Below are 24,016 nucleotides of genomic sequence, written 5' to 3' on the forward strand. Positions count from 1 at the left end.
CAAATTTTGCCATTTGGGGCATAGGCAGGAATATGTTTGTCTAGAATATGTCTTCAAAAAATGAAGACAAGGGATTCCCTGAGCTTACAGAGTCCTTCCTAGGACCACGCCCCGCCCCCAACTGTCATTACTAAATATGTGAGCACACAACATGAAAGCTTGGATGCGCTAAAGATCTTTGGACACGGGTGTGAGGATGCAGCTAGGATTTCAACAGCTTGGCAATGGGACATAAGAAGAGCCAGAGGCCATCTCGCCCAGCCTCCTGTTCTGACAGGATTTGCCAAGGGCTCCCTGCGCTCCTGTGGTTTCCCGAGACTGTGGAGGCAGAGCGGAGCCATGGTGGCTAACAGCCCTCGATAGCCCTCTCCTCTTCTAAAGTCATCCAGGCTGGTGTCCCTCGCAGCCTCCTGTGGGAGGGAGTTCCCCAGTTCAACTCTGCCCTGCATGAAGAAGGACTTTCTTTTCTCTGTCCTGGCTGAATCCTCCAACACTCAGCTTCGTGGGGTGTCCAGGAGTTGTTATGGGGAGGGGGGGGGTGGAGCTTCTCACTCACTTTGTCTCTAAAATAAAAAGTCCCAAATGCTGCAACCTTTCTTCATAGGATCCTTTTAGTGGCCCTTTTCTGAACCTTGAAAAGCTTGAGAAATCTGCATTTGGCTGTGTAATATATATATAACTTACGGACTTTGGCTAATTTGGGGATTAAATGCACGCAAGCTGCACATTTCCAGGGGGGTGGAGAACCCACAAGACTTTGGACTTAGATGTTCCACACTCTACATCCGGATGTCTTGGTCTATATTGACATGCCACCTTTTCTTTCTCTTATTATTTATTGCTTGCTTGCTTTGTATATACCGTATGATATAATCTCCTGCTACTGCCCTTTTGGGTTGTTAACAATGTTAAGAAAGATTTGCAAAAATCGTGGCACGCTCCCTTCTGTTCTGTATTTTATTCCATTCCTTTTCCCTCTCCCAGACCAGGTGTGACCCTCTCTGCCCCTCGCCACAGCCCTCATGGCAAATCTGGAAGACGCGGCCCACGCCAGCCCCAGTGAGTCTGCCGAGAGCCCGAGTGAGGAGCTTTCCCCACAGAACGACTCCTTCCCACTCTCCTCACTGGCCAACCTGTTTGAGAATGAGGAGGGAGCCCCCTCGGCCGAGGCTGCGCGAAGCCCCCCAGGAGCCGGGGATGGAAAGCAGAACCTCCGGATGAAATTCCACGGGGCTTTCCGCAAGGGTGTTCCGAACCCCATGGACCTGCTGGAGTCCACCATCTATGAGTCTTCGGTTGTGCCAGGACCCAAGAAAGCCCCCATGGACTCCCTCTTTGACTACGGCACTTACCGCCATCACCCGAGTGACAACAAGAGGAGGCGCAAGAAGGCCCTGGAGTGAGTATGGCGGCTGGTCCGGCTGGATGGTGGCGTCTTCTTGGGCTGCAAAGGGGCTGGGAGCTGAAGTCCCTTGGCTGGTGCTGGGTCGGGGCAAGCCGTTCAGCCTCAGAATATAGAAAGTAGGATGCAGAACTGCAGGGGTGGAAGGGAGCTGAAGGGCCATCTAGTCCAGGACTCCTGCAATACAGGGGTCACAGCTAAAGAATCCATGACCGGTGGACAGCTAAGCTCTGCTTAGAAACCTCCAAGGAAGGAGTCTCCACAGCCTCCTGAGGGAGCCCATTCCACTGTCAAACAGCTCTTACTGTCAGAATGTTCTGCATAATGTTTAGCTTTAGTTCTTCCTAATATTTAGTCAGAATCTCCTTTCATCTGCAGAATATATCCCAAAGAACATTTTTTTAAAACCCAGAAAAGGGGAGCAGTCAGAAAAAAGCGTAATGATGATTCACCCTTCACCAGCAGGTCTCGGGGCGAGTTAAAAAGAGGGTCTGTAGGGAAGGAGCTGGGCTGACCGGAGTCCTTTACAGCTTTAAACACAAACACCTTGATTTGGGCCCAGAAACAAACTGGGGTTGTACAAAATCTAAAGGGAACCCCGGCCAGTAATCTGGCTGCTGAGCCACAACTATATGCTGCCCCTGGGAGCTTACACTGAAGGGTGGCGCTTAAATTATTATTATTGTTCTTCTATTCTTATTAAATTTTTATACGCCCCTCCTGAAGATCACAGGGTGGTTCACAACATAAAAATACAAACAGAGTATCTGTAATGTCTGAAAAGTCTGTCCTGGGTATGAGATGCATAATTTCTAAGGAAGATCCCTGGAGTTCTGTATTTCCGTCTGGACCTTCCCACTTTTTGCGGTTAATTTCCTGAACAAGTTGAAAATTGGGGGTGGGAGGAAGGGAGTGAGGAACGACCGCTAACACAGTTTTGAAACACCACTAGAAAACAAGCATTTTGCAGGATTCACCACGAAAGGGCATTTTTGCATGGGATACATGGGAATGTATCCCACCACCCAAGGCATTCTCCAAATGAATGCCTTGGGTGGTGGGATACATTCCCATGGGGGCCATTTATCACCTAAGCAAACAATTGGCAGAGTGTAGGCTCTGGTGGGACGTATTGCAAAAGGAAGTGTGTGCACTGACTTGGCAGGACATCAAATTCAGGATGAAAAAGGGTGTTTCATTCCCCCCTCCTTCAAATTCTGACACTAAAAATGTACCCTGTTGGTACATTTTGGTAACAGAGGAAAAAAAGCAAGAGGGAGGATTGGTTTTAGGAAGCGATACTGGAGCCCACAAGAGCTGGTCCCTGTAATTGGTGATGTGATGATAAAGAGAGGATCCTTGAGCATGTGAAGAATGCCTCTCTCTCTCTCTCTCTCTCTCTCTCTCTCTCTCTCTCTCTCTCTCTCTCTCTCTCTCTCCTCACCTGGATTGGATAGCCCAACTTGAGCCCTCCCTGTTGAAACCCAGCAAGGGCTCCTTCCCCACCCCAGCTAGGGAGAGCATCTTGTTCCCACATGGCTCTTTGGGGCAGGTGTGGCAGGAGTGGCGCCTGGTCAAAGAGTCCTCTGTTGAGCCCTCCTGCCTTGGCTGTGGATGGGCCTGGGGGGGGGGAGAGGCAGGGTTGCACCAGCTAGATGAAAGGGCTGCTTGAGGAACAGGGGCACGCGGGTGCCAAGAACCCCACAAGGTGCCAGGAGGCCTGGGGTGGGCACACTGCACCCCCCTCTCTCTGAGGCCCAGCCCCACCCCTCCTCCAGGCTGCTTTGGAGACAGAAGATGGATGAGGTGGAGAAAGGGGCCATTTGTTGTGGGAGGCGATAGTTACACCTTTTGCTCCTCTGTGCCAAGAAACTCCAAGGGTTCCTGTGCTTTCCCAGGTTTGGTTTCCTGGGAATGAAGGCCGATGGAGAGACTGGGGTGTTTTATTTGCACCTCTATACAGTGGCGTAGCGTGGGGGGTGCAGGGGGTGCCGCCCGCACCGGGCGCAACATCTGGGGTTAGGGCAAATCCACGGGTTAGGGGGCGCAAATCCACGGGTTAGGGGGTGCAAATTACTTGCCTTGCCCCGGGTGCTGACAACCCACGCTACGCCACTGCCTCTATACAACCTTAACAGAGGAAGGAGGGACACAAGAGCATCAAGACCCCAGCAGATCTTGCCTCTCCTTTAGGGTTTCAGGGAAGCCCCAAGGCACAGCTTTGGGGTCTAGCACAGAGTAAGTCCAGCCTCTGTGTCTCCAGCTTCAAGCATCAGCCAAAAACTCTCTCACACAAACTCCTTGGCCTCTTATTCCCCATCCCAGGATGAGGAGGCATCCATTTCAATGAGGTGGGGGAAAGGCCTGCCCATTTGTCTCTAGGGCAACCCCTTCAAATATGTAAATGATGATACTATCCTGACCAGCCAAGGCCAGTACCTTGCACCAAAATTGTGTGGCTGATTTAGAGGCTTGTTCTGCTAGACTTACCGGATACAGAATCATGGATTTGGAAGGAACCCACAGGTATCGTCCAGACTGACCCTCCCAATCTATAAGTACAGGGTGTATATAAACAAGCACAGAGGCCAGAGATCAGCCCCAAAACCTATTTGCAAGGCCTGGAATATGGCTTACAGTGCCCTTTTGCAGCCCCTCCCACATCTAGGACTGGAAGCTGAGGCGTCAACTCTGCAGGGTGTGATAAATCCTGGCAACTTTGTAGTGGACTTCATGCCTCCAGGCGGCTGTGTTGCCTGCCACCTCTGAGGCTTGTTTGGCCCAGAGCACACGGAGGTTTGCTCACCAGCTTGCTCCATCCCCAGGAAGAAACCCCCCAGCACCAAGGGGCCTGCCCCCCACCCGCCCCCCATCCTCAAGGTGTTCAACCGGCCCATCCTCTTCGACATCGTCTCCCGGGGCTCCACCGCTGACCTGGACGGGCTCCTGCCCTTCCTGCTGACCCACAAGAAGCGCCTGACAGACGAGGAGTTTCGAGGTGAGGGGGATGAGAGGCAGGGGCACCCATGGGTGAAGGAGGGTGCTGAGCAGCCGGTGGCTGAGGTGTGCTGCCAGGGGAGCTGGGTGCTCCCTGGGCAGGGGACCTGTAGCTGGCATGAATTCTGCAAATGCAGACTTACTTCTTTAGCCTGACGAGGGCTGAATCAACACTGACCTGTTTAATGTTATTAGCACGAAATTAGATATATCATTCTAAAATGTCACAGGGCATACGGGTAAATTAAAAGCATTTCATATCTTGTTTTCTCCATAAAAACAGTTTTCCTACTGTCTGTTCTTGGTTCCTCTGCAGCGCCCTCTGGTGTCTCATTTTAATAATGCATTATGAATGTTACAAGCAGAATGTAATGTGTCCATCTGTGTTACGAAAACCAATCCTTAACCCTTCCTTAACATGATAAACCATGAGTGTAGATCAGCCCCAGGCAAGGGAAGGGAAAGGGGGCAGCAGGGTGTCCCTCTCCTTGAGGGACACGTGGCAGGAGTGTTTATTTTATTGCATTTCAAAGAATCCCAGGATTGTAGTGTTGAAAGGCACCCAAAGGGTCCCTTGTTGAATTGCCCGCGAGGCAGGGGCTTGTACCCCCCTGTTTTCTCCAAGGAGCTCAAGGTGGCCTGTGTGGCTCTTCTCCCCCTCCTTGTGCGGTGTGTCTGGGCGAGAGGCAGTGACGGGCACCCAAGGCCACCCAGGGAGCTTCATGACCAAGCGGAGGTTTTGAACCCGGGTCCCTGGGTCCTTGACTGACATGGCAGCACACTGGCTCTTTCCCGCCTACTGGTTGCTGGGAGTCTTGCTCAGTTCTCCTCCTCCGCTTGAGATGGGCAGGAGCTTTTCCAGAGCATGGCGGGCGTTTCAAATATCAATTGTGGATTGTGTTGTGGAGGCTCCTCGTGCTTTTGTCCCTGTCGCCCAACAGGTTGGCCAGGTTTTGTTTTGTTTTTTTAATTGTTTTGAAATCTGCTTGGCCACAGACTACAGTGGGGCAGAAGACGTCTGTGTGTCTGTGCCTGCCTTTAGAAGCGAAGATACTTCCCCTGTTTATGCAGGTTTTTTGTTTTGTTTTAAAAAACCTTTCTCCAACAGTGGGGGGGGGGGAGAAAGAGACCCAACCAATCATGGCTCCTAGCCCCCTGGCAGTCCAAGGCGGTGGACGCTAGGAATGCCACTTGCGGAAGGCGCAGGAGGGCAGAGATGCTCTTGCGCTCCGCTGCTGCTGCTGCTGCTTGTGGGCTTCCCGTTGGGGGCATCCTGGCGGCCACTGTGCGAACAGGACGAGATGGGCCCCCACTGGCCACACCAGCCAGGGCTTCCATTCTGTTCTTAGAGCATTCCAATGAGATTTCCTCAGGTGGATCAGAATTCTTAAAAAGCAAAACAATTGACAAATACCTTGTCGTGCTGTTTAATCCCTTGCTCTCATTCAGCTCACTTCAAAGCCACAGTCCGACTTGAGCCCAAGATTCTGTCCAGCTTTAGGTTTCTCTCTTTAAATATAAGCTGTAGAAAGCAGCTTTAAATCACAAAAATATGGCTCAGAATGCACTTAATTGCTCGTGCCCAGCAATATTGATGATGTGCAGCCAGGGCACTGGAACATTGTGCTTTGCACATGCTCAGTGCATAGGGGAGCATGCAGAAGAGAGGGGGAATGGACCTCAGTTTGTCAGCATAGGGTGATGCAAATGCACATATAGAACCATAGAATTGTAGAGCTGGAATTGTAGAGTCCGACCCCCTGCAATGCAGAAATCACAGCTAAAGAATCCCTGATGGATAGCTATCCCACCTCTGATTGAAAACCTCCTAGGGAGACCATTCCACTGTCAAATGGCTCTTACTGCTAGAAAGTGACTGGAGAGTGTCTACAGTTCCTGGTGAGGGTTGGGGAGACCTGGGTTCAAAACCCCCACTCAGACTCCAAGGTTGCTAGGTGAACTTGGACCAGCCACTGTCTCTCAGACTACCTCACAGGTCTGTTGTGAAGTTAAAAATAGAAGGTGGGGGGTAACAACGTACACTGCCCTGAGCTCCTTGGTGAGAAGTTGAGAGGTGAACATGGTAAAGTAGTAATTGCTGAGCTCCTTGTTTGTGATGCAACATCCTGTTCTGTCCATCCCTCCCTGCTCCCACCCCAGAGCCCTCCACTGGCAAGACCTGCCTCCCCAAGGCCCTGCTGAACCTCAACAATGGCAAGAACGACACCATCCCATTCCTGCTGGACATCGCGGAGAAGACAGGCAGCACGCGGGAGTTCATCAACTCGCCCTTCCGGGATGTCTACTACCGAGGTGGGAGGGGGACTCTGGCAGGAGCAGTTTGGGGGGGAAGGCAGCTGCTCCAAGGTGGGGCACTGGGGACCGTGCCTGGAGACTGGGGTGAGCTTGGCCTCAATCCCACCTTGAAATGATTGTCCAAGGGCCTCAGTCCCATGCTTGAGTCCTGGTCAGGCCAGTTCTCTACAGGCTCCTTTCCCCCATCTTTTTACTTTGGTTCTGCTATCCACGGAGAGTGGGAAAGAGCTGAATGCCCAGCCCTGAGATCCTGCCAGGCACTTCTTTCTGGGCTTCTCAGTCCTGAGGGCCAGAAACTTGTTTGTTTGTTTTTTAAATGAACACCATTATTATTACAGTGGTACCTCGGGTTACAGACGCTTCAGGTTACAGACGCTTCAGGTTACAGACTCCGCTAACCCAGAAATAGTGCTTCAGGTTAAGAACTTTGCTTCAGGATGAGAACAGAAATCGGGCTCCGGCAGCGCGGTGGCAGCTGGAGGCCCCATTAGCTAAAGTGGTGCTTCAGGTTAAGAACAGTTTCAGGTTAAGAATGGACCTCCAGAACAAATTAAGTACTTAACCTGAGGTACCACTGTATTTATTATATTTATCAATCACTTTTCTTGCCACAGAAACTCAAACTGACTTATAATATTTTAAGCAAAAAACAAGCACATATATACATTAAAGCCAGCATCAAAAAACAAACTCCAGTCTACGCTAAAACATCCCACCCACGCAGGAAGGCCTGAGGAAAGAGGAATGCCTTGGCCTGGCACTTAAAGACTTGTAGTGATGGCGCCAGGCAAGCCTCCCCAGGGAGAGCATTCTGCAAGGAGGGAGCAACCACTGAAAAGACCCTGTTCTTGTCTTGCCACACGGAGCAGGGCCTCAGGTGATGAGCACAGGCTCTGGGCCGGTTTGCATGAGCTGAGCTGGTCCTTCAGGTACTGGGGTACTGAGCCATATAAACAAAGGCAGGGGGGGGTCACACCTCATGCTCCACCCACTTTCCCCTCTGGCCACACCTACCTCTGGCAGGCGAGGTTCCAAGTGAGCTGAATTGACAAGGCGGTGGCACTCGGGTCTGATTTGTGGCAGAATCGCAAGGAAACATGTTAGAGGGGCCACAGGCTTGGCAGCGACTAGATGGGAGATTGGCTGGCAAGCCTAGTGGTGAAGCCTAGTGGCTTATGCCTGAATGGTGGTTCGGGTTGTGTGTCCTCTCTAGGCCAGACTGCACTGCACATTGCGATTGAGCGGCGCTGCAAGCACTACGTGGAGCTGCTGGTGGAGAAGGGGGCAGACGTCCACGCACAAGCCCGGGGGCGCTTCTTCCAACCCAAGGATGAGGGCGGCTACTTCTACTTTGGTGAGCAGGACAGGGAGGCCTCGCGATCCCTCCGTGGGGTCTGTCCTGATTCTCTGCCAGTCGCTGCTGCTGCTGCTGCCGCCTCATGAATGTTGTTCTTTTTGCAAAAGCGTATAAAAGAGGAGCTTGCAATTTGATTCTTTTTCCAGCAGAGAACACAACAGAGGAGGAGAGAAAGGCATGGCAGAATGAGGAGAACAAACCACACCTACAGATGTTGTAGGTTGGGTTAACTGGAGATGGAGGTGCATTTAGGTGCCTGGAGACAGGAGATCTGGAGGCAGACAGGGGCACCAAGGAGGACAAGTTTTGCCATGGGCACATTTGGATTTTAAGCAAGTGCCATTGGATCCGTCAACTAGGGAACTCCCTGCCATCGGAGTCGGTGATGGCCACCAACTTGGATGGCTGTGAAAGGGGATTGGACACATTCTTGGAGGAGGCGATGGCTCTTGATGGCTCCTAGACCCAGTGGCTCTGCTCTGCCTCTGCTCTGGAGCCAGCGCCAGCCATGCTTCTCCATAGCAGTGGGCAGGGGCTCTTGTCCTCGGGTCCAGAAGAGGCATCTGGTCGGCCACTGTGAGGACAGGTGCTGGCCCAGATGAGCCTCCTTTGGCTGGTCCAGCAGACTCTGCTGATGCCCTTGTGTTTAGGAGTGGGAAGATCACCCTCTCACCACCAAGGGAGCAAAGGGAATGATTTCAGAAGATTTGTGGGTGTCAGGGAAAGACCTCAAGTGCGCCCTTGTAAGCATTCAAGGAGGGGGTGCATTCAGTGAGTGAGAATTTTAAGAAACAGGCATCTCCCCCCCCCCATAAAAGTCAGTTGGCTCTTGCAAGAGTGGCGGAGCCTCTGTGCATTGCAACACCCAAAGGCCAGGGGTCCCTTTTCCACCCAGGCTTTGTGGAGACACATCCATCCAGCAGCCCTGGAAGCAGAGTGCTCTGCGACTGATTTGGTTGTCTTTCTCTTTTCCATAGACTCATACAATTGTAGAGTTGGAAGGGGGACCCTAAGGGTCTTCTAGCCCAACCCCTGCAGTGCGGGAGTCACAGCTAAAGAATTGCTGACCAACAGTCACCCAACCTCTGTTAAAAAGCTTCCAAGGAAGGAGAGCCCACCCTTTCTGGGGGGGGGGGGGTCTGTTCCTCTGTGCAACTGTCTGACCACCAGAAAGTTATTCCTAACGGCTTGTCGGAAACTCCTTTCTTGTCATTGGACTCTGTTGGCTCCGGTCCCCTGCTCTGGAGCAGCAGAAAGCCAGCTTGCTCCATCTTCCGTCTTCCATCTTCCCTCTTTCCTTCCGCCCTCCTGCCCAGGTGAGCTGCCCCTCTCCTTGGCGGCTTGCACCAACCAGCCGCACATCGTCCACTACCTGACGGAGAACGCCCACAAGCAGGCCGACCTGCGGCGCCAGGACTCTCGTGGCAACACGGTGCTCCACGCCCTGGTGGCCATCGCGGACAACACTCGTGAGAACACCAAGTTTGTCACCAAGATGTATGACCTGCTCCTCATCAAATGCGCCAAGCTCTTCCCAGACACCAACCTGGAGGCTCTGCTGAACAACGACGGTCTGTCGCCGCTGATGATGGCTGCCAAGACGGGCAAGATTGGGGTGAGATCCCTCCCCGGAGGGGGGGAGGGAGCTGCTTGGAAAAAAGCCAGCCCTGTTGGCCCAAGGCCCGGGGGCAAACCGGGTGCTCCAGGGCGAACAACCTCGCAGGGTTGTTGTGAGGATAGGAATGTAAGAAGTGGCCGCTTTGGAACTGCCTGACTATGGATTCCAGCAGGCATCTTCACGCCACTCTGTTCAGCTCCTGACAAAAATATTTTTGTTTAGACAAGTCTCCCTGGATATGGGGAATGTTGACATCTGGTTTGTTTGTTTTTTAGCTTATCACTGATTTGAATTACTTTTTGAATATTTAAATCTGCTGTATTTAAATCCTTTTCCTGCTAATTTTTTTGTTTCATTCTTTTGGTAAACCACTTTGAGGGTTTGCTTTGACAGTCATGGGGTATATAACTTTTATGAAATAAATAAATTAAATTAAAATAATCATGGGGGGAGCCGTGCCTAAAGTCCTGAGCGACTTAGAGGGTGTAGGGAGGAGTCAGGCTCCACACGAGAGCAGGTGCGCTCCCCAAGCAGCATCTCCGGGGAGGAGGAGCTTCTGAGCGGGCAGGTGATAGAAAGGGGCCTCTTTCGGCCAGAGACCCTGGGGAGTCTCTGCCTTCCACCCCAGGCACCCTTCAAACACAATTCCCATCAGCCCTAGCCGTCATGGGGGCAGGGCTTGTAGTGTGGCCGTTCTTGTTCTCTAGAACAGCATCCCTGTCGAGGCAGGACAGGCTCCCACTTTCTGGAAACAGCTGAAGACATTTTTCTTCCAACTGGCTTTCCCAGCTGGTTGTCCTCCATAGCTTTCTCTCCCATGGATTTTTCCACTCCCCGTCCAAAGCCATTGTGGTCTCCTGCAGAAGCGAGCTCCAGAGCTTAACTATGCATGGTGAAGGAGCCCTTTCTTTCACTGTCCTGAATCTTCCGTTTCAGGTCCCAGAGGATGTCCTGCAATTGGGGTGCCTTTCCACGTTGGTGGACATGGCTGCCTGCTGCAGGAGGGCGTTCCGCAGTTCAGCTCTGCGCTGCGAGGGGAGGGCCTTCCCGTCATCTGCCTGACCCGGCTCCCCCCTTGTCTTGCAGACCTTCCAGCACATCATCCGGCGGGAGATCAAGGACGAAGACGCTCGGCACCTCTCCCGCAAGTTCAAGGACTGGGCCTATGGCCCTGTCTACTCCTCCCTCTACGACCTCTCCTCGCTGGACACGTGTGGGGAGGAGGTCTCGGTGCTGGAGATCCTGGTGTACAACAGCAAGATGGAGGTGGGCAGAGAAGGAAGCTGCAGATCAAGGCAGCTTGGGTTGACGGTGCTGGGCCTTTGATGGGGCAAGCGGGGGCTGCCGCCATCTTTGTTCACCGGGCCCCTCTCCCCGCAGAACCGCCACGAGATGTTGGCCGTGGAGCCCATCAACGAGCTGCTTCGGGACAAGTGGCGGAAGTTTGGGGCCGTTTCATTCTACATCAGCGTGGTCTCCTACCTCTGTGCCATGATCATCTTCACCATGGTGGCCTACTACCGCCCCCTGGAGGGCACTGTGAGTACTGCACCCATTCCAGCATGGAGCTCACGAAGGCTGCCGAGCGGGGCAGAGTGGCTGTGATTTAAATTGGGGTTCTGAGGTTTGGGGCGCAGCCTCCCATTTTCAGTTCCCATGATGCCCTAGCAAAAAACTTCTGTGCTGTGCTGGGGCTGGTAAGAGATTGGTAAATGTGTGGTGATTTGCTTTGATCCTCTCAGGCATTTGAACATGGTAAATAATGAGGAACCGGTGACTTATCAGCTTCCTTTATTTATACCCAGAACTTCAGTCTGGCAATTCCGCAAGAAAAGTAGTGACCTGGAGTGAAAAAGCTGTTCAGCCCTGCATTTCAGGGGGCTGGACTAGGGGACCTTTGGGTTTCCTTCGAAGTCTACAATTCCATCATGCTATGAGTCTATAATCTCTAAATGCTTCTTTAACTTGGAGCGGGAGAAGTATTGGAGTTGAGTGAAATGGAGGAAGCCCCTCAGGCTTAAAGGAGGCAAGCAATGGGCTCCTAATTGGCCTTGCTAATTAAACACCCTAGTTTAGTGCAGCAGCTCCAGCACAGAGAGACGTGGGTTCAAAGGGACGGGGAGGGTGTGTATGTGTGTGACTTACCTCACAAGTTTGTAAGTTCCCTGGAGAGGGTCAAGCTCAGGATAGATAAATAAATCACCAATGAATAAACTCTGACTTATAAAACAAGTCTGTATTAGACATTGTATCTATGGATAGGGTAAGAATGGCACCTCCGGGTTCAAAGACAATCCACCTCCACTGATTAGACACTTGGGATTGAGAGTGAGGCAGGGGGAGCTGTTTCCATCACATGAGCATCACGAAAGCCACCTTCCGATATCTCAAGGGCAAGAGGGAGGGAGATCACTTTCTCCTGCTCAAACCAATGCCTTCAAGTTACAAGAAAGGAGGTTCTGACTAAGCATCAAGGAGGGTAAGAGCTGTTCAAGAGTGGAAGAGACTCCCTTGGGAGGCGGAGGACTCTCCTTCCTTGGAGGTTTCTAAGCAAAGGTTGGGTGGCCAGAGATTCTTCAGCTGAGATTCCTGCATTGCAGGGGGTTGGACTAGATGACCCCATGAGTCCCTTCCATCAGCTCGTGACCTTCCCAAAGGTGCTCTTTACCCAGCTGCTGTTGGGAAGGCAACATGCTGAAGCTGGCCATCCCGTTGGAGCGTGGCCATTGCTGCGTGCTTAGCAGGTGTCTTTTGGCACAGCCGCTCAGCACTGTCTCTTCCCCTCTGTAGCCCCCGTACCCATACACCACCACCACTGACTATCTGCGTCTCGCCGGGGAGGTTGTCACACTCTTCACGGGCGTCCTCTTCTTCTTCACCAATGTAAGTATGAGACGTGCGTTACTTGGCAAAGGGGTCTCCTCCTCCTCCTCCTCTCCCCCACCCTTGCCCCCTTCTTCCTCGCCTATTTAGCAGATGTGTTTTTCTTTTTCCCTTTTTGTGGGCTCCTCCTGCCATTCTGTGGCCTGATTACAGAGCTTGCAGGCCACATTCTCATCATACTTTTAAAGTGCTTTGATACTGCTTTAAACAGTCATGGCTTCTCCCAGAGAATTCTGGGAGCTGTAGTTGCTGAGTGGTGAGCAAGTCCCTGTTTCCCCTCAAAGGCCTACGATTCCCAGAGATCCCTGGGAAGAAGGGTTGACAGTTAAGCCTCTGTGGAAATGGTAGCTCTGGGGGGCGGGAAGTAGGGGTTCCTCTTTAGCCATGACTGTTTGCAGGGATGCCAGAGTGCTTTACTTTCATGGTGTGCATAAAAGGTAAAGGTAAAGGGACCCCTGACCATTAGGTCCAGCTGTGACCGTCTCTGGGGTTGCGGCGCTCATCTCACTTTACTGGCCAAGGAAGCCGGCGTACAGCTTCCGGGTCATGTGGCCAGCATGACTAAGCCGCTTCTGGCAAACCAGAGCAGCGCACGGAAACGCCGTTTACCTTCCCGCCGGAGCGGTACCTATTGATCTACTTGCACTTTGACGTGCTTTCTAATTGTTAGGTTGGCAGGAGCAGGGACCGAGCAACGGGAGCTCACCCCGCCGTGGGGATTCAAACCAACGACCTTCTGATCGGCAAGTCCTGGGCTCTGTGGTTTAATCCACAGCGCCACCCAAGTCCCTTGTCACGGTGTGCATAGGATTTATCAAATCACACTCAGTCTTGTGCACCATGCATGCTTCCACTGGGGCACCTGGTTGCCAGTGCAAAGGGGCCTTGCTTGGATCTGAGGATGATAATGTAGCTTTGGTGCTTAACAAAGTTGCAGGACTGAAGGAACAAAGGTTACATCCACACCATGTGTTTAAAGCTCTGTGGTACTACTTTAAACAGTCCTGGTTTTTAAAAGGAAAAACAAAGTTAACCTCTTTTGTCTCACTTTGGTGTGATTTTATTGAATACATAAAAAGAAAATTTGCATTTTCTCTTTCACAAATCTGTCAAAAAATCTGGAATAAGTAACACTGGCTTGGTTGATACATTTCTTGATGTGATAGAGAGCCTTTTATTCTTTCAGTCCTACGTTCATGTTTCTCTGTCTCCTGTGGGCCACGTTGCTTGAGCTCTCATTTCTTAGGATGTTTCTTTCCACTTACCGGTAGTTGTCTGTATCTCATCACAAACATCCAGATAACCAGCTTTATCTTTTCTTCTTGTGAATATAACATCCCCTGCCAACCTTGGTTTGGGCTGGTTTAACTTTTATGCTTTTGACTCATGAAGTTCCAATTTGGTTTTTGGGTTATATGGTAAAAGTCAACAAAGACACTCTGCCCCCCCCCCAAGCCACCCATTCATGGCTTCCCCCAAAGAATTCTGGGAGCTGTAGTCTGTTAAGGGTGCTGAGAGTTGTGAGGAGACCCCAGTTCCCTTCCTAGAGCTACAATTCCCAGAGTTCCCTGGGAAGAGAGCTGGGTGGCTAAGCTCAGATGGGTGGAAGTTGCTGTGCAAAATGTCCAGAGAGCCATCAGGTGGACGAAGGCTGGACTAAAAATGCCAAATTCCTTGAGTAGCTTCTGCCTCTTCTCCATTGTGGACATTTTCTCTTCTCTTCCTCCCCAGATAAAAGACCTCTTCATGAAGAAGTGCCCCGGGGTGAATTCTTTCTTCATTGATGGCTCCTTTCAGTTGCTCTAGTAAGTAAAAAGAAAGAAACCAGAGTGCCGCAGAATCAAATTCGCGGCCTGTGTGTGGCCCCCAACAGGTCAACCAGGGGCAAATGTGGCCCTCAGGCCAAAAGGCTAGCCACCCCTGCATTTAAGAGTGTGGGGGCCCCTTTGCCACACATTCCAGGGCATCTGCTGTGGTGCTTTCTGGCTCCCCCCTCAATTCATTTGGGGGAGGGAGCCAGAAAAGACATCCAAGGCACATTTAAAGCACATGACTTTCCCCAAAGACTCCTGGGGGGGGGGGCGTTTGCTAAGGGGACTGGCAGATTGCAGCTCTACCAGGGGTTAAACAACTGTTCCCACAATTCTTGCATGGGAGGGGTAGCATGTGCTTTAAATGTACATTAGATGTGCTTGAAAACTATGGTGTGAATCTGCCCATAGATTTTGGAAGCCCTCCTGGGTGAGGCTACCTGGTGGTTGCAGTGTTGCCCCGCTGCTCCCCACCCGTCCGCCCCTGACTGGGCTTTGATGCTTCTTGCCTCCAGCTTCATCTACTCGGTCCTGGTGTTAGTGGCAGCTGCCCTGTACCTGGCGGGCATCGAAGCCTACCTGGCTGTCATGGTCTTTGCCCTGGTCTTGGGCTGGATGAATGCCCTCTACTTCACCCGCGGCCTCAAGCTGACTGGCACATACAGCATCATGATCCAGAAGGTGAGCCAAAGCAGAGCGCAGTGTCCGGGGCCTGTGAGGACCTTGGGCTGGAGGAGGTCTGGCCGGCCCATTTGAAGGTGGGTGAAAAGCTGAAGGGACTATGGGATGCTTGAGGGTTTTGACCAGCAAGGCTGCTGTCCTGTGTGCTTATCCTTGCAAAACCAATTTCTCATGGTTTCTTAGGAACCAGGTTGTGCTAACTTTGTCATCCCTCTAAAAGCTTCAGCAGAGCACCCTGTCAATCTGCTCAGAAGAGTGTGTGGCTGATGGGGTCTTCTCCAGGGCAACCGTCTTGCCTTAGGAAACAGAGTCTCAAACAAACTTTATCCTAAGGGCACTGTGAAGCCTTGCCCCCCCCCCCCCCCGACTCTGGGCAGTGCTGAACTCTGCAGCGCAGGGGCTGGCATGATCCTCAGAACCTGAAGCTCCCCCAGCGTTGCTGGAGAACAAGAGTGGAGCGCCCCCCACCCTGCGCTTGCTTGGCAGGGGGGACCAAAGAAACCTCTGCACATGCCCTGTGTTCAGATATACAGCTGCTGATTCCTGGAGGTTAAGGACTTGAGGGTCACTCCTTGGTTCGACTGATGGTGTCAAGCAGCTGTTTTGGTCCCCAAGTTGTGGAACACTTGTGGGATGTGGGGTGTTGCCACCACCTCCAATGGCTCAAGATTCGCTCTGGCTCCTTGCTGCAAACATTCCTTCAGATCAGAAGCGGGAACCCTTTTTAGCCCAGGGGCCACTTTCCCTTCTGGACAGCCTCCCAAGGGCCGCTTGGCAGTGATGGGTGGGGCTGGAGGCGGAAGTGGGCAGAGCAACAAATGCAATTTGTATTTTCCGTTTCTACACATGCTCCCATGCCCCCTCCCTCCTGGCAAACAAGAGGCTTGACCAGAGGTCAAAGACACATTCCAGGCAGGCATTGGGGGCCAGTGAAAGGTGCGCCCTGGGGAGGGTTCTGAGGGCCAGACAGAGAAGCACAGAGGGCCAGATTTTGGCCCCCCAGGGCCTGCCAACATCTCTGGCCATAGCCAAGAGGCAGTTTCCAGGTGTGCTTTACTGCCTCTGCAACAGGTGAGCACATCCCAGTCAGGCAGGAACACGGGGGTGTGAATCAGGGCCGAAAGGAGCGGCACTGAAGGACACATTTGTCCTTGAATCTCCTCACTGTGGCTTCAGACTGTTAGACGACTAATGTGGGGCTCACCCCAGAAGCCGCTGCCGTGAGCCTTTGCCTGCAAACGTTCAGCCCTGGTGTGTTGAGTGGCCGCCTTCCCTCTCTGATTGCAGATCCTGTTCAAGGACCTTTTCCGCTTCCTGCTGGTCTATGTGCTTTTCATGATTGGCTACGCGTCTGGTAAGATGGCTGCCCTTTTTGGAGTGCTGGTTTCTGGGCTCCTTGGTTTTCCTATATTTGAAAATCTTTTGTCCTGCTGCTCAGCTGAGCAAGCTCCTCACATACCTGCAAAGTTTGAAACGGGCATCGCCAAGGCTTTTATTGGGCAGCAACATTCCTTGACACAAATACTGTTGGATTTTGAGGTTTTCAAAAACAGCCTCCAAGGTGTAAAAGATGCTGACTCTGACAAGCTGCTGTATGGCGCTTCCAAATGTTTATTAGTGAGACTTGGACATCAAGCAATCAATTAGCACATAAATTAAAACAAATCAATTACAATTTGGAAACCACAAAACTCAAAACAGCAAATCTAACAAGTCTGGTTAGCAGCAAAACAGAAAGAACATTTCAGTCACCCAACCACATTCCTGAACAGCCAAGTTGCGACTGCTTTTCCTGAATGAACTTACTCAGCCAGGCAGATGCTGGTTTGTTTTAAAAATATTTATTTATTGAATAGTTATGAAATACAAATTAAAAATGAAATGAAATGAGACAGCTGCAAAGGGTGAGTTACTGATGTTGGAGGTTTGAGACAGCTCAATAACTAGACAACTTTATAACTTCCTTCCTCTGTATTTTATGGAGTTTTGAAATGGAGAGATAACTCAGAATGTCCATCGTCTCGTCCAGTGGTTCCCAAAGAGGGGTCTCCTGCCCACTGGGGGGCCGTGGGATTTCCTAGGGGTGCTAAGATGTCAGTCATGGAGTATCCTCCCCTCCCCCGGCAGCCTCAGAGGCAAGAAGAACACACAGTTCGTATTTTATGGTTTTTTATTCAGTCATCTGGTTGCAAGACAGAGGATCCATGTCTCCACGCATAGGGGACGTTGGCTTCTCTGAGTCCCTCTTCTTCCGTCTCCCACAACATCCTGGAAACCTACGGGAAGTCGCAGGAGTCACATCCCCGCATTTTCTGTTCTCGAATGCAGAGGGACTGGCGAGCCCTTGGACCAGGAGGGTCTCCCAGACTCTCCAGGGAGGTCTCTGCTGTCTGCTCTCTAACCCCCCCATCTTGTAACTAGGGATTTTCTCATTCATCTGTACATCAACCTGTCTCCCTCTCCTCCTGAAAGTGCTGGAGACACAGGGTCGAAACGCCCCCCTCCTCCTCCTCCTCCTCTTCTGAGAGGAGCCGATCAGAGGAGGCCCCACTTCCCATTCCTCCTGCTCTGGCATAAGAGGCAAGCAGGCAGCAGGGGGCGCTGGAGGCGTAAGCTGCCATCACTGCAGCAAGTCCATCAATTTATTGACGTAATTAAACAAAATAGTTTTCAATGGATTTTGAATAAAGGCGCAACTAATTGTTGTGGTTTGGGGTTTTATTTTGTTAATACCTTCCTTGGTGGGTCATGCAACCCGCTATACTGAATAATGCTTTCTATAGGGTAAGGTAGGGGTGCTGGGGGCGAGTTTATGGAATTCAGGGGGGGCCCACTGGGGTGGGGGGCAGACTTAGCCTTTACAATTGTATAGTAAACAAACACTTTCCATATTTTCCCAAATGAGTCCTTTTTCTTCTGCACTCTGGTCACCCTCAGGATTGTGTTGCATTGCCACACTTTGGTCGATATTTAAAACCATTTTGGAGAAGCATTTTTAAAAATGGTCCTGTTCAATAGAAGTGGGATGACCTAGTGTTGCTATTTTCTGCCCACCTAAAGCTGAGATTTGAATTTTGCATGCTCAATAGAGTGAATTTTCATGCTCAAATTGGTTGAAATTTTTCTGGCGCTCAGTCGGCAGGCAGGTTTAATTCCTATAGATAAACATTTGGAGCTTGATGACAGGCTTGGTATTTTTAAACCTTGTTTCTCCCCCCTCCCAACTTCTAAATCCAACAATATTTAAAACTAGAAGCACTGCTGTAAAAAAATATTCAAAGAAGGGACAACAACACTTTGGGTGCCTTCAGACATTGTGAATATTGTGCGAATTTTCCTGAGGTTAGAACTCCTGCCCTGTTTTCTGATTAGCCTTCTGCACGGCATGCCTGTTGCTGTGAACTATGGCTTTGTGACCAATATGTGCTAAATTTCATTCATGCTGGGGGGGGGTAAGGCCTGACAATCGGCGTCATTTTTGTTTTTTGCTGGAATCAAATAACACATTAGTTTTCTGGCAGTGGCTTTTACATCATGTGAAAGCCCAAATATGAGGCAGAAATTGAGCAGCTAGGAAAACTTCAGGAAAATGGGAGGTGGTGTGGCGCAGTGGTTAGAGTGTTGGGATCGGACCTGGGAGACCAGAGTTGGAATCCCCACTTGGCCATGAAGCTCAAAGGGTGACTCATCCTCACCTACCTCACAGGATTGTTGAGGGAGTTAAAGGAGGAGGAGGAGGAGGAGGAGGAGGAGGAGGAGGAGGAGGAGGAGGAGCTCCGTGCATCTTGAGCTCCTTGGAGAAAAAAAGGTGGAATATAAATTCAGTGATGAAATGACAATAAGAATAAAATGGACTAAACTGTCCTATGAATGCAGCTTTTGAAGTGTGACTGGATTTGGGACTGTTTAGCCTTGACACCACGTTCTCATCCAGAGGAAGGCGACGTGGTGCCCTCCAGATCATTTAGACTCCAGCTCCCATCAGCCCCAGTCAGCCAATGGCCAGGGCTCAGTGTGCAGCACCCAGAGGGCCCCTGGATGGTAACTCCTGGCCTAGCAGCTCTCCCAGGGAGACTCCCTTGGCTAGTGCAACTGCTCAGTGCCTCCTTGGCTTCCCTGCAGCGCTGGTCTCCCTGCTGAACCCCTGCGCCAGCAGCGAGGCCTGCAGCGAGGAGCGCTCCAACTGCACAGCCCCTGCCTACCCTTCCTGCCGGGACAGCAAGACCTTCAGCAATTTCCTCCTGGACCTCTTCAAGCTGACCATCGGAATGGGGGACCTGGAGATGATCGAGAACGCCAAGTACCCTGGGGTCTTTGTCATCCTCCTTGTCACCTACATCATCCTCACCTTCGTCCTTTTGCTGAACATGCTGATCGCCCTCATGGGGGAGACCGTGGGGCAGGTGTCCAAGGAGAGCAAGCAGATCTGGAAGCTGCAGGTAGGCGAGTCGCAGCGGTGGAGTCAGCCGGGGGGCTTGCAAAGGGCCCAGAACACACCTTGATGCTCTGGAATGCAATGCAATTTACCTGTCTTGAGTTCTGAATTCTAAGCTGCTGTAACCCACCCTGGAATCTGCTAGTGAAGGGCAGGTAACAAATGTAATCAATGATAATAATAGGTTGAAGTTTCATAGCACGGGAATGGGAGGCTTGCATCTCTTCCATTGCTTCTAGACTGAACTCCCGTCCTGCTTGATTGGGGCAGAGAGGACTCCCGCAAGAGGGCCGCTGGTTCCCCATTCAGATCTAAATTAAAGCCTGGACAAAACCCAGTTGTAAGGGAGTGGCTTAGTAAAATGCAGTGCACTGTCAAAATAATACAAGAAATCACATGTTTGCAATGCGGGATTCCTTTATCATTTCTTGGAAAAAAATAGTATGATTTGAGAAATTTGGAGCTTTATAGTGTAGGCAAAAGTTGTAGAAGACATTATGGTGGGGATTTGTTGCTGATGTTTGTTTTTTGCTGTTTTCATGAATAGTATGAAATTGAGTTTGAATAAGGTTGATTCCAACAAATGGACTTTCTCGTGTGGTTTGGCTTCATGCTAAGATGACCTCAGCATTGGTAGCATCCAAAAAGGCTGCAGAGGCAATAGATCACTTCCAACAACATAGTTTTGACTTGCTATAATTCAAATACTCAAAAAAATAATTTAAAAAGTTCTTTGCATCAAGTGGGTTGCCTGAATTGCCCTTGGATTAGCCTGAGGGTGTCATCCTGAGATTGACATCTGGATCAGTAGAGCCACTGAAACCCGGTCAGGAGTGGACTCTCATACTTCTCCTGACTTCTCTGCTTGCAGTGGGCGACCACCATTCTGGATATTGAGAGGTTCTTCCCCGTGTTTGTCAGGAAAGCCTTCCGCTCAGGAGAGATGGTCACCGTTGGGAAGTCCTTGGATGGGACGCCGGACCGGAGGTGGTGTTTCAGGTAAGGGCGAGAGTCCCCATGGGAGAGGGAGACGTTGACTAAATGCTTTCCATTTCTGGATTAGGTCCTTGAGCCAGAGTTGTCTGTTGGAAATTCTGCGCCAGTCTGGGTGACAAACCAAATTTTGCCCCAAGGAAACCCCCCCCACCTGGGGTGTCAGCAGGCATTGCCCATGCCCTTCCAACCACCCATCTCTTCACACCCATGGGCTAGGCACTTGAGATACTCAGGGAACTGCATCCTGGATTAGGGTTACATTTTCTGCACTCCTACAGGCACACATGCTGAAGTGATCTATTGCCTCTGCAATAGATGCTGGGAAAGATGGAGGGCACAAGGAGAAGGGGGAGACAGAGGACGAGATGGCTGGATAGTGTTTTCGAGGTTACCAGCATGAGTTTGACCAAACTGCGGGAGGTAGTGGAGGACAGAGGTGCCTGGCGTGCTCTGGTCCATGGGGTCACAAAGAGTCGGACACGACTAAACGACTAAACAACAACAACAGGCACACAGGTGCACCGAGTGCTATTTTTCTAGAAAAAGAGGCACCAGAACTTGTTCTCTTAGAATGGCAATGGTGCCCCCTTGAGAGGTGCCAGAACTGAGTTCTGGTCAGTTCCGACTGAAAAAAAGCCTCGGGCGCACCCATTCTGACACGCACAGCCTTCCTTTTTGCCTCAGCAAATGCTGCGGGTTCTGGACGCTTTGCAGAAAGCCTTACATCAGCAGAGAGAGATCTTTCCAACATTTAGAAGGTGCTCTCCAAAATGGAATCTTTTTTCTTTTTTGTATTCTGCCCTATAATTTTAAGACCAGGGCAGGCAATGCCTGTTTTAAATTAGACAGCGCTCCCAAACCAGCTGTTTTTTGTCTTATTTTTTAATATTTTTTTTAATTCAAAGTTATAACAAAACATATTTTCCAAAAACATATCCTTATTCCCCCCCCATTTCCCCTCCCCTCCCCCCCAAAACCCACCCCCCACCCCACCCCCTAACTTCCCTCAGTTCCAGTCTTTGGTTTCTCCAATAATGCTATTTTCTGCATGTTACAGAGCTGTATAAATCCTCCAACTGTTTAGCTAATTATTATCAGTAAAAAAAAAGAAAAGAAAAGAAAGAATTGTGGATGTTTATTCAAAACCTGCCAACGAGCCCAGTTCGCTTTGTTGCGTCTTCAAATACTTTGTGAAAGGTTCCCATTCATCCTTAAAGTCACAGTTATCCTTATTTCGTAGTTTATATGTCAATTTTGCCAGTTCTGCATAGTCCATCAATTTTTCTTGCCATGATTCTTTAGTTGGGATTTCTTCAGTCTTCCATCCTTGTGCTACCAGAACTTTCGCGGCTGTTGTCGCATACATGAAGATGTTTTCCAGCTTTTTTGGGAGATCTTTCCCTACAATCCCCAACAAAAATGCCTCGGGTTTTTTAAACAAATGTTAAATGGAACATTTTCTTCAGTTCATTGTATATCATTTCCCAATTTTTTGTGCCCTTCATGGTGCGGAGAGAGCAACGTAGGGATATAGGAGAGCCAGAAGTGGGGGGTGTTTGGGATGGCATTTGAGTGGTGGGGTGAGGATTTAGACCCTGAACCAGGTCTGAAGCTTTGAGGGAAGATGGTCCCAGGCCCTTTCTTGGCACAGGAGTGCAGGGCATTGCCTTCTGCAGAGTCAGATCTCACTGACTGGCTCCCCAGAGTTTCAGAGAGGGAGCCTTTCCCAGCCCTCCCCGGAGATGCTGCTGGAGACTGAACATTCAAGGACGATGTTCTGCCCTGGAGCGACATGCCTTGCCCGCCCGCCCTTATCACATTGATGCCCCACCATTTTCTCCAAGATGCTCAAGGGGGCAGATGTGGCTCTCTTCCTCCCCATTTTATCCTCACAGCAACCCTGTGAGGTAGGTGAGGCCAAGAGACTGTGACAGTCCCAAGGTTACACTGTGAGTTTTACAGTTGAGCAGGGAGTCCTAGTCTAACCACTCTAACCACTCTGTAGCACTGCCCAGGTCTGCTAAATCAGTTACGGTACATTTCAGACCGCCCAGGATGACCTCTCTCTCCCCGCTCCCCCTCAAATGCCACAATGCTTCCTTCCTAGAGTGGACGAGGTGAACTGGTCTCACTGGAACCAGAACTTGGGCATCATCAATGAGGACCCCGGCAAGAGCGACACTTACCAGTACTATGGCTTTTCCCACACAGTGGGCCGCCTCCGCAGAGGTAGGTGCTGCTGATTGCAGGATGGGGGGCTGGAAGGGGTCACAGGTTGGGGGGCATTCTGGAAGCAGGCGCTGTCAGCTTGCTCACAGGAGAGTGGGGTGCTTCTAGAGTCTGCACGGAGAAACCTGCATCCGCAAGAGGCAGCAATGGCCCCCCACTTGGATGGCTTCAAAAGAGGACAGGACATGTTCATGGAAGAGGATGAGGCGGCTGCGCTGACTCTGCAGTTGGAGGCAGGAAGGATTCCCGATGCCAGTTGCTGGAGATGAGGGTTAAAGAGGCTCTGGCAGCTGGATGGGGGATGTGATCTACTGCTTTGCCATCCTGGAGCCCTGCAGCAGATCTGGGTGGTTGGGAGTTGTAGTTCTAAACACCTGGAAGGCACCAGGTTGGTAGAAACAGCAAAAGTGTTGCTGGGGGGATGAAGAAGTCCGGGGGTGCAGGTGTCCTGCCCCAAATCAGAGGCAATTCATAGAATCATAGAATCATAGAATCATAGAATCATAGAGTTGGAAGAGACCACAAGGGCCATCGAGTCCAACCCCCTGCCAAGCAGGAAACACCATCAGACCACTCCTGACATATGGTTGTCAAGCCTCTGCTTAAAGACCTCCAAAGAAGGAGACTCCACCACACTCCTTGGCAGCAAATTCCACTGTCGAACAGCTCTTACTGTCAGGAAGTTCTTCCTAATGTTTAGGTGGAATCTTCTTTCTTGTAGTTTGGATCCATTGCTCCGTGTCCGCTTCTCTGGAGCAGCAGAAAACAGCCTTTCTCCCTCCTCTATGTGACATCCTTTTATATATTTGAACATGGCTATCATATCACCCCTTAACCTCCTCTTCTCCAGGCTAAACATGCCCAGCTCCCTTAGCCGTTCCTCATAAGGCATCATTTCCAGGCCTTTGACCATTTTGGTTGCCCTCCTCTGGACACGTTCCAGTTTGTCAGTGTCCTTCTTGAACTGTGGTGCCCAGAACTGGACACAGTACTCCAGGTGAGGTCTGACCAGAGCAGAATACAGTGGCACTATTACTTCCCTTGATCTAGATGCTATACTCCTATTGATGAGGCCCAGAATTGCATTGGCTTTTTTAGCTGCCGCGTCACACTGTTGGCTCATGTCAAGTTTGTGGTCAACCAAGACTCCTAGATCCTTTTCACATGTACTGCTCTCAAGCCAGGTGTCACCCATCTTGTATTTGTGCCTCTCATTTTTTTTGCCCAAGTGCAATACTTTACATTTCTCCCTGTTAAAATTCATCTTGTTTGTTTTGGCCCAGTTCTCTAA

General features: G+C 50.8%; 1 protein-coding gene across 4 annotated transcripts in view; it reads left to right on the forward strand.

Annotated features, from left to right (window-relative positions):
* TRPV4 (transient receptor potential cation channel subfamily V member 4) overlaps positions 1-24,016 on the forward strand; it is a 48,763-nt gene that overhangs the window by 19,083 nt on the left and 5,664 nt on the right. For all 4 annotated transcript variants that reach the window (XM_028703848.2, XM_028703849.2, XM_077917698.1 and 1 more), the window contains 14 exons: positions 985-1,399; positions 4,228-4,400; positions 6,560-6,712; positions 7,929-8,069; positions 9,389-9,687; positions 10,777-10,956; positions 11,071-11,229; positions 12,481-12,573; positions 14,305-14,378; positions 14,900-15,065; positions 16,353-16,419; positions 19,188-19,504; positions 20,372-20,499; positions 22,604-22,725. In XM_028703848.2, the coding sequence (XP_028559681.2) occupies positions 1,023-1,399; positions 4,228-4,400; positions 6,560-6,712; positions 7,929-8,069; positions 9,389-9,687; positions 10,777-10,956; positions 11,071-11,229; positions 12,481-12,573; positions 14,305-14,378; positions 14,900-15,065; positions 16,353-16,419; positions 19,188-19,504; positions 20,372-20,499; positions 22,604-22,725 (2,449 nt within the window). In that variant the 5' untranslated portion in view covers positions 985-1,022. The remainder of the gene's footprint in view (positions 1-984; positions 1,400-4,227; positions 4,401-6,559; positions 6,713-7,928; positions 8,070-9,388; positions 9,688-10,776; positions 10,957-11,070; positions 11,230-12,480; positions 12,574-14,304; positions 14,379-14,899; positions 15,066-16,352; positions 16,420-19,187; positions 19,505-20,371; positions 20,500-22,603; positions 22,726-24,016) is intronic.

The sequence above is a fragment of the Podarcis muralis genome, chromosome 13 (genome assembly GCF_964188315.1).
Source record: "Podarcis muralis chromosome 13, rPodMur119.hap1.1, whole genome shotgun sequence".
NCBI classification, from domain to species: Eukaryota; Metazoa; Chordata; class Lepidosauria; order Squamata; family Lacertidae; genus Podarcis; species Podarcis muralis.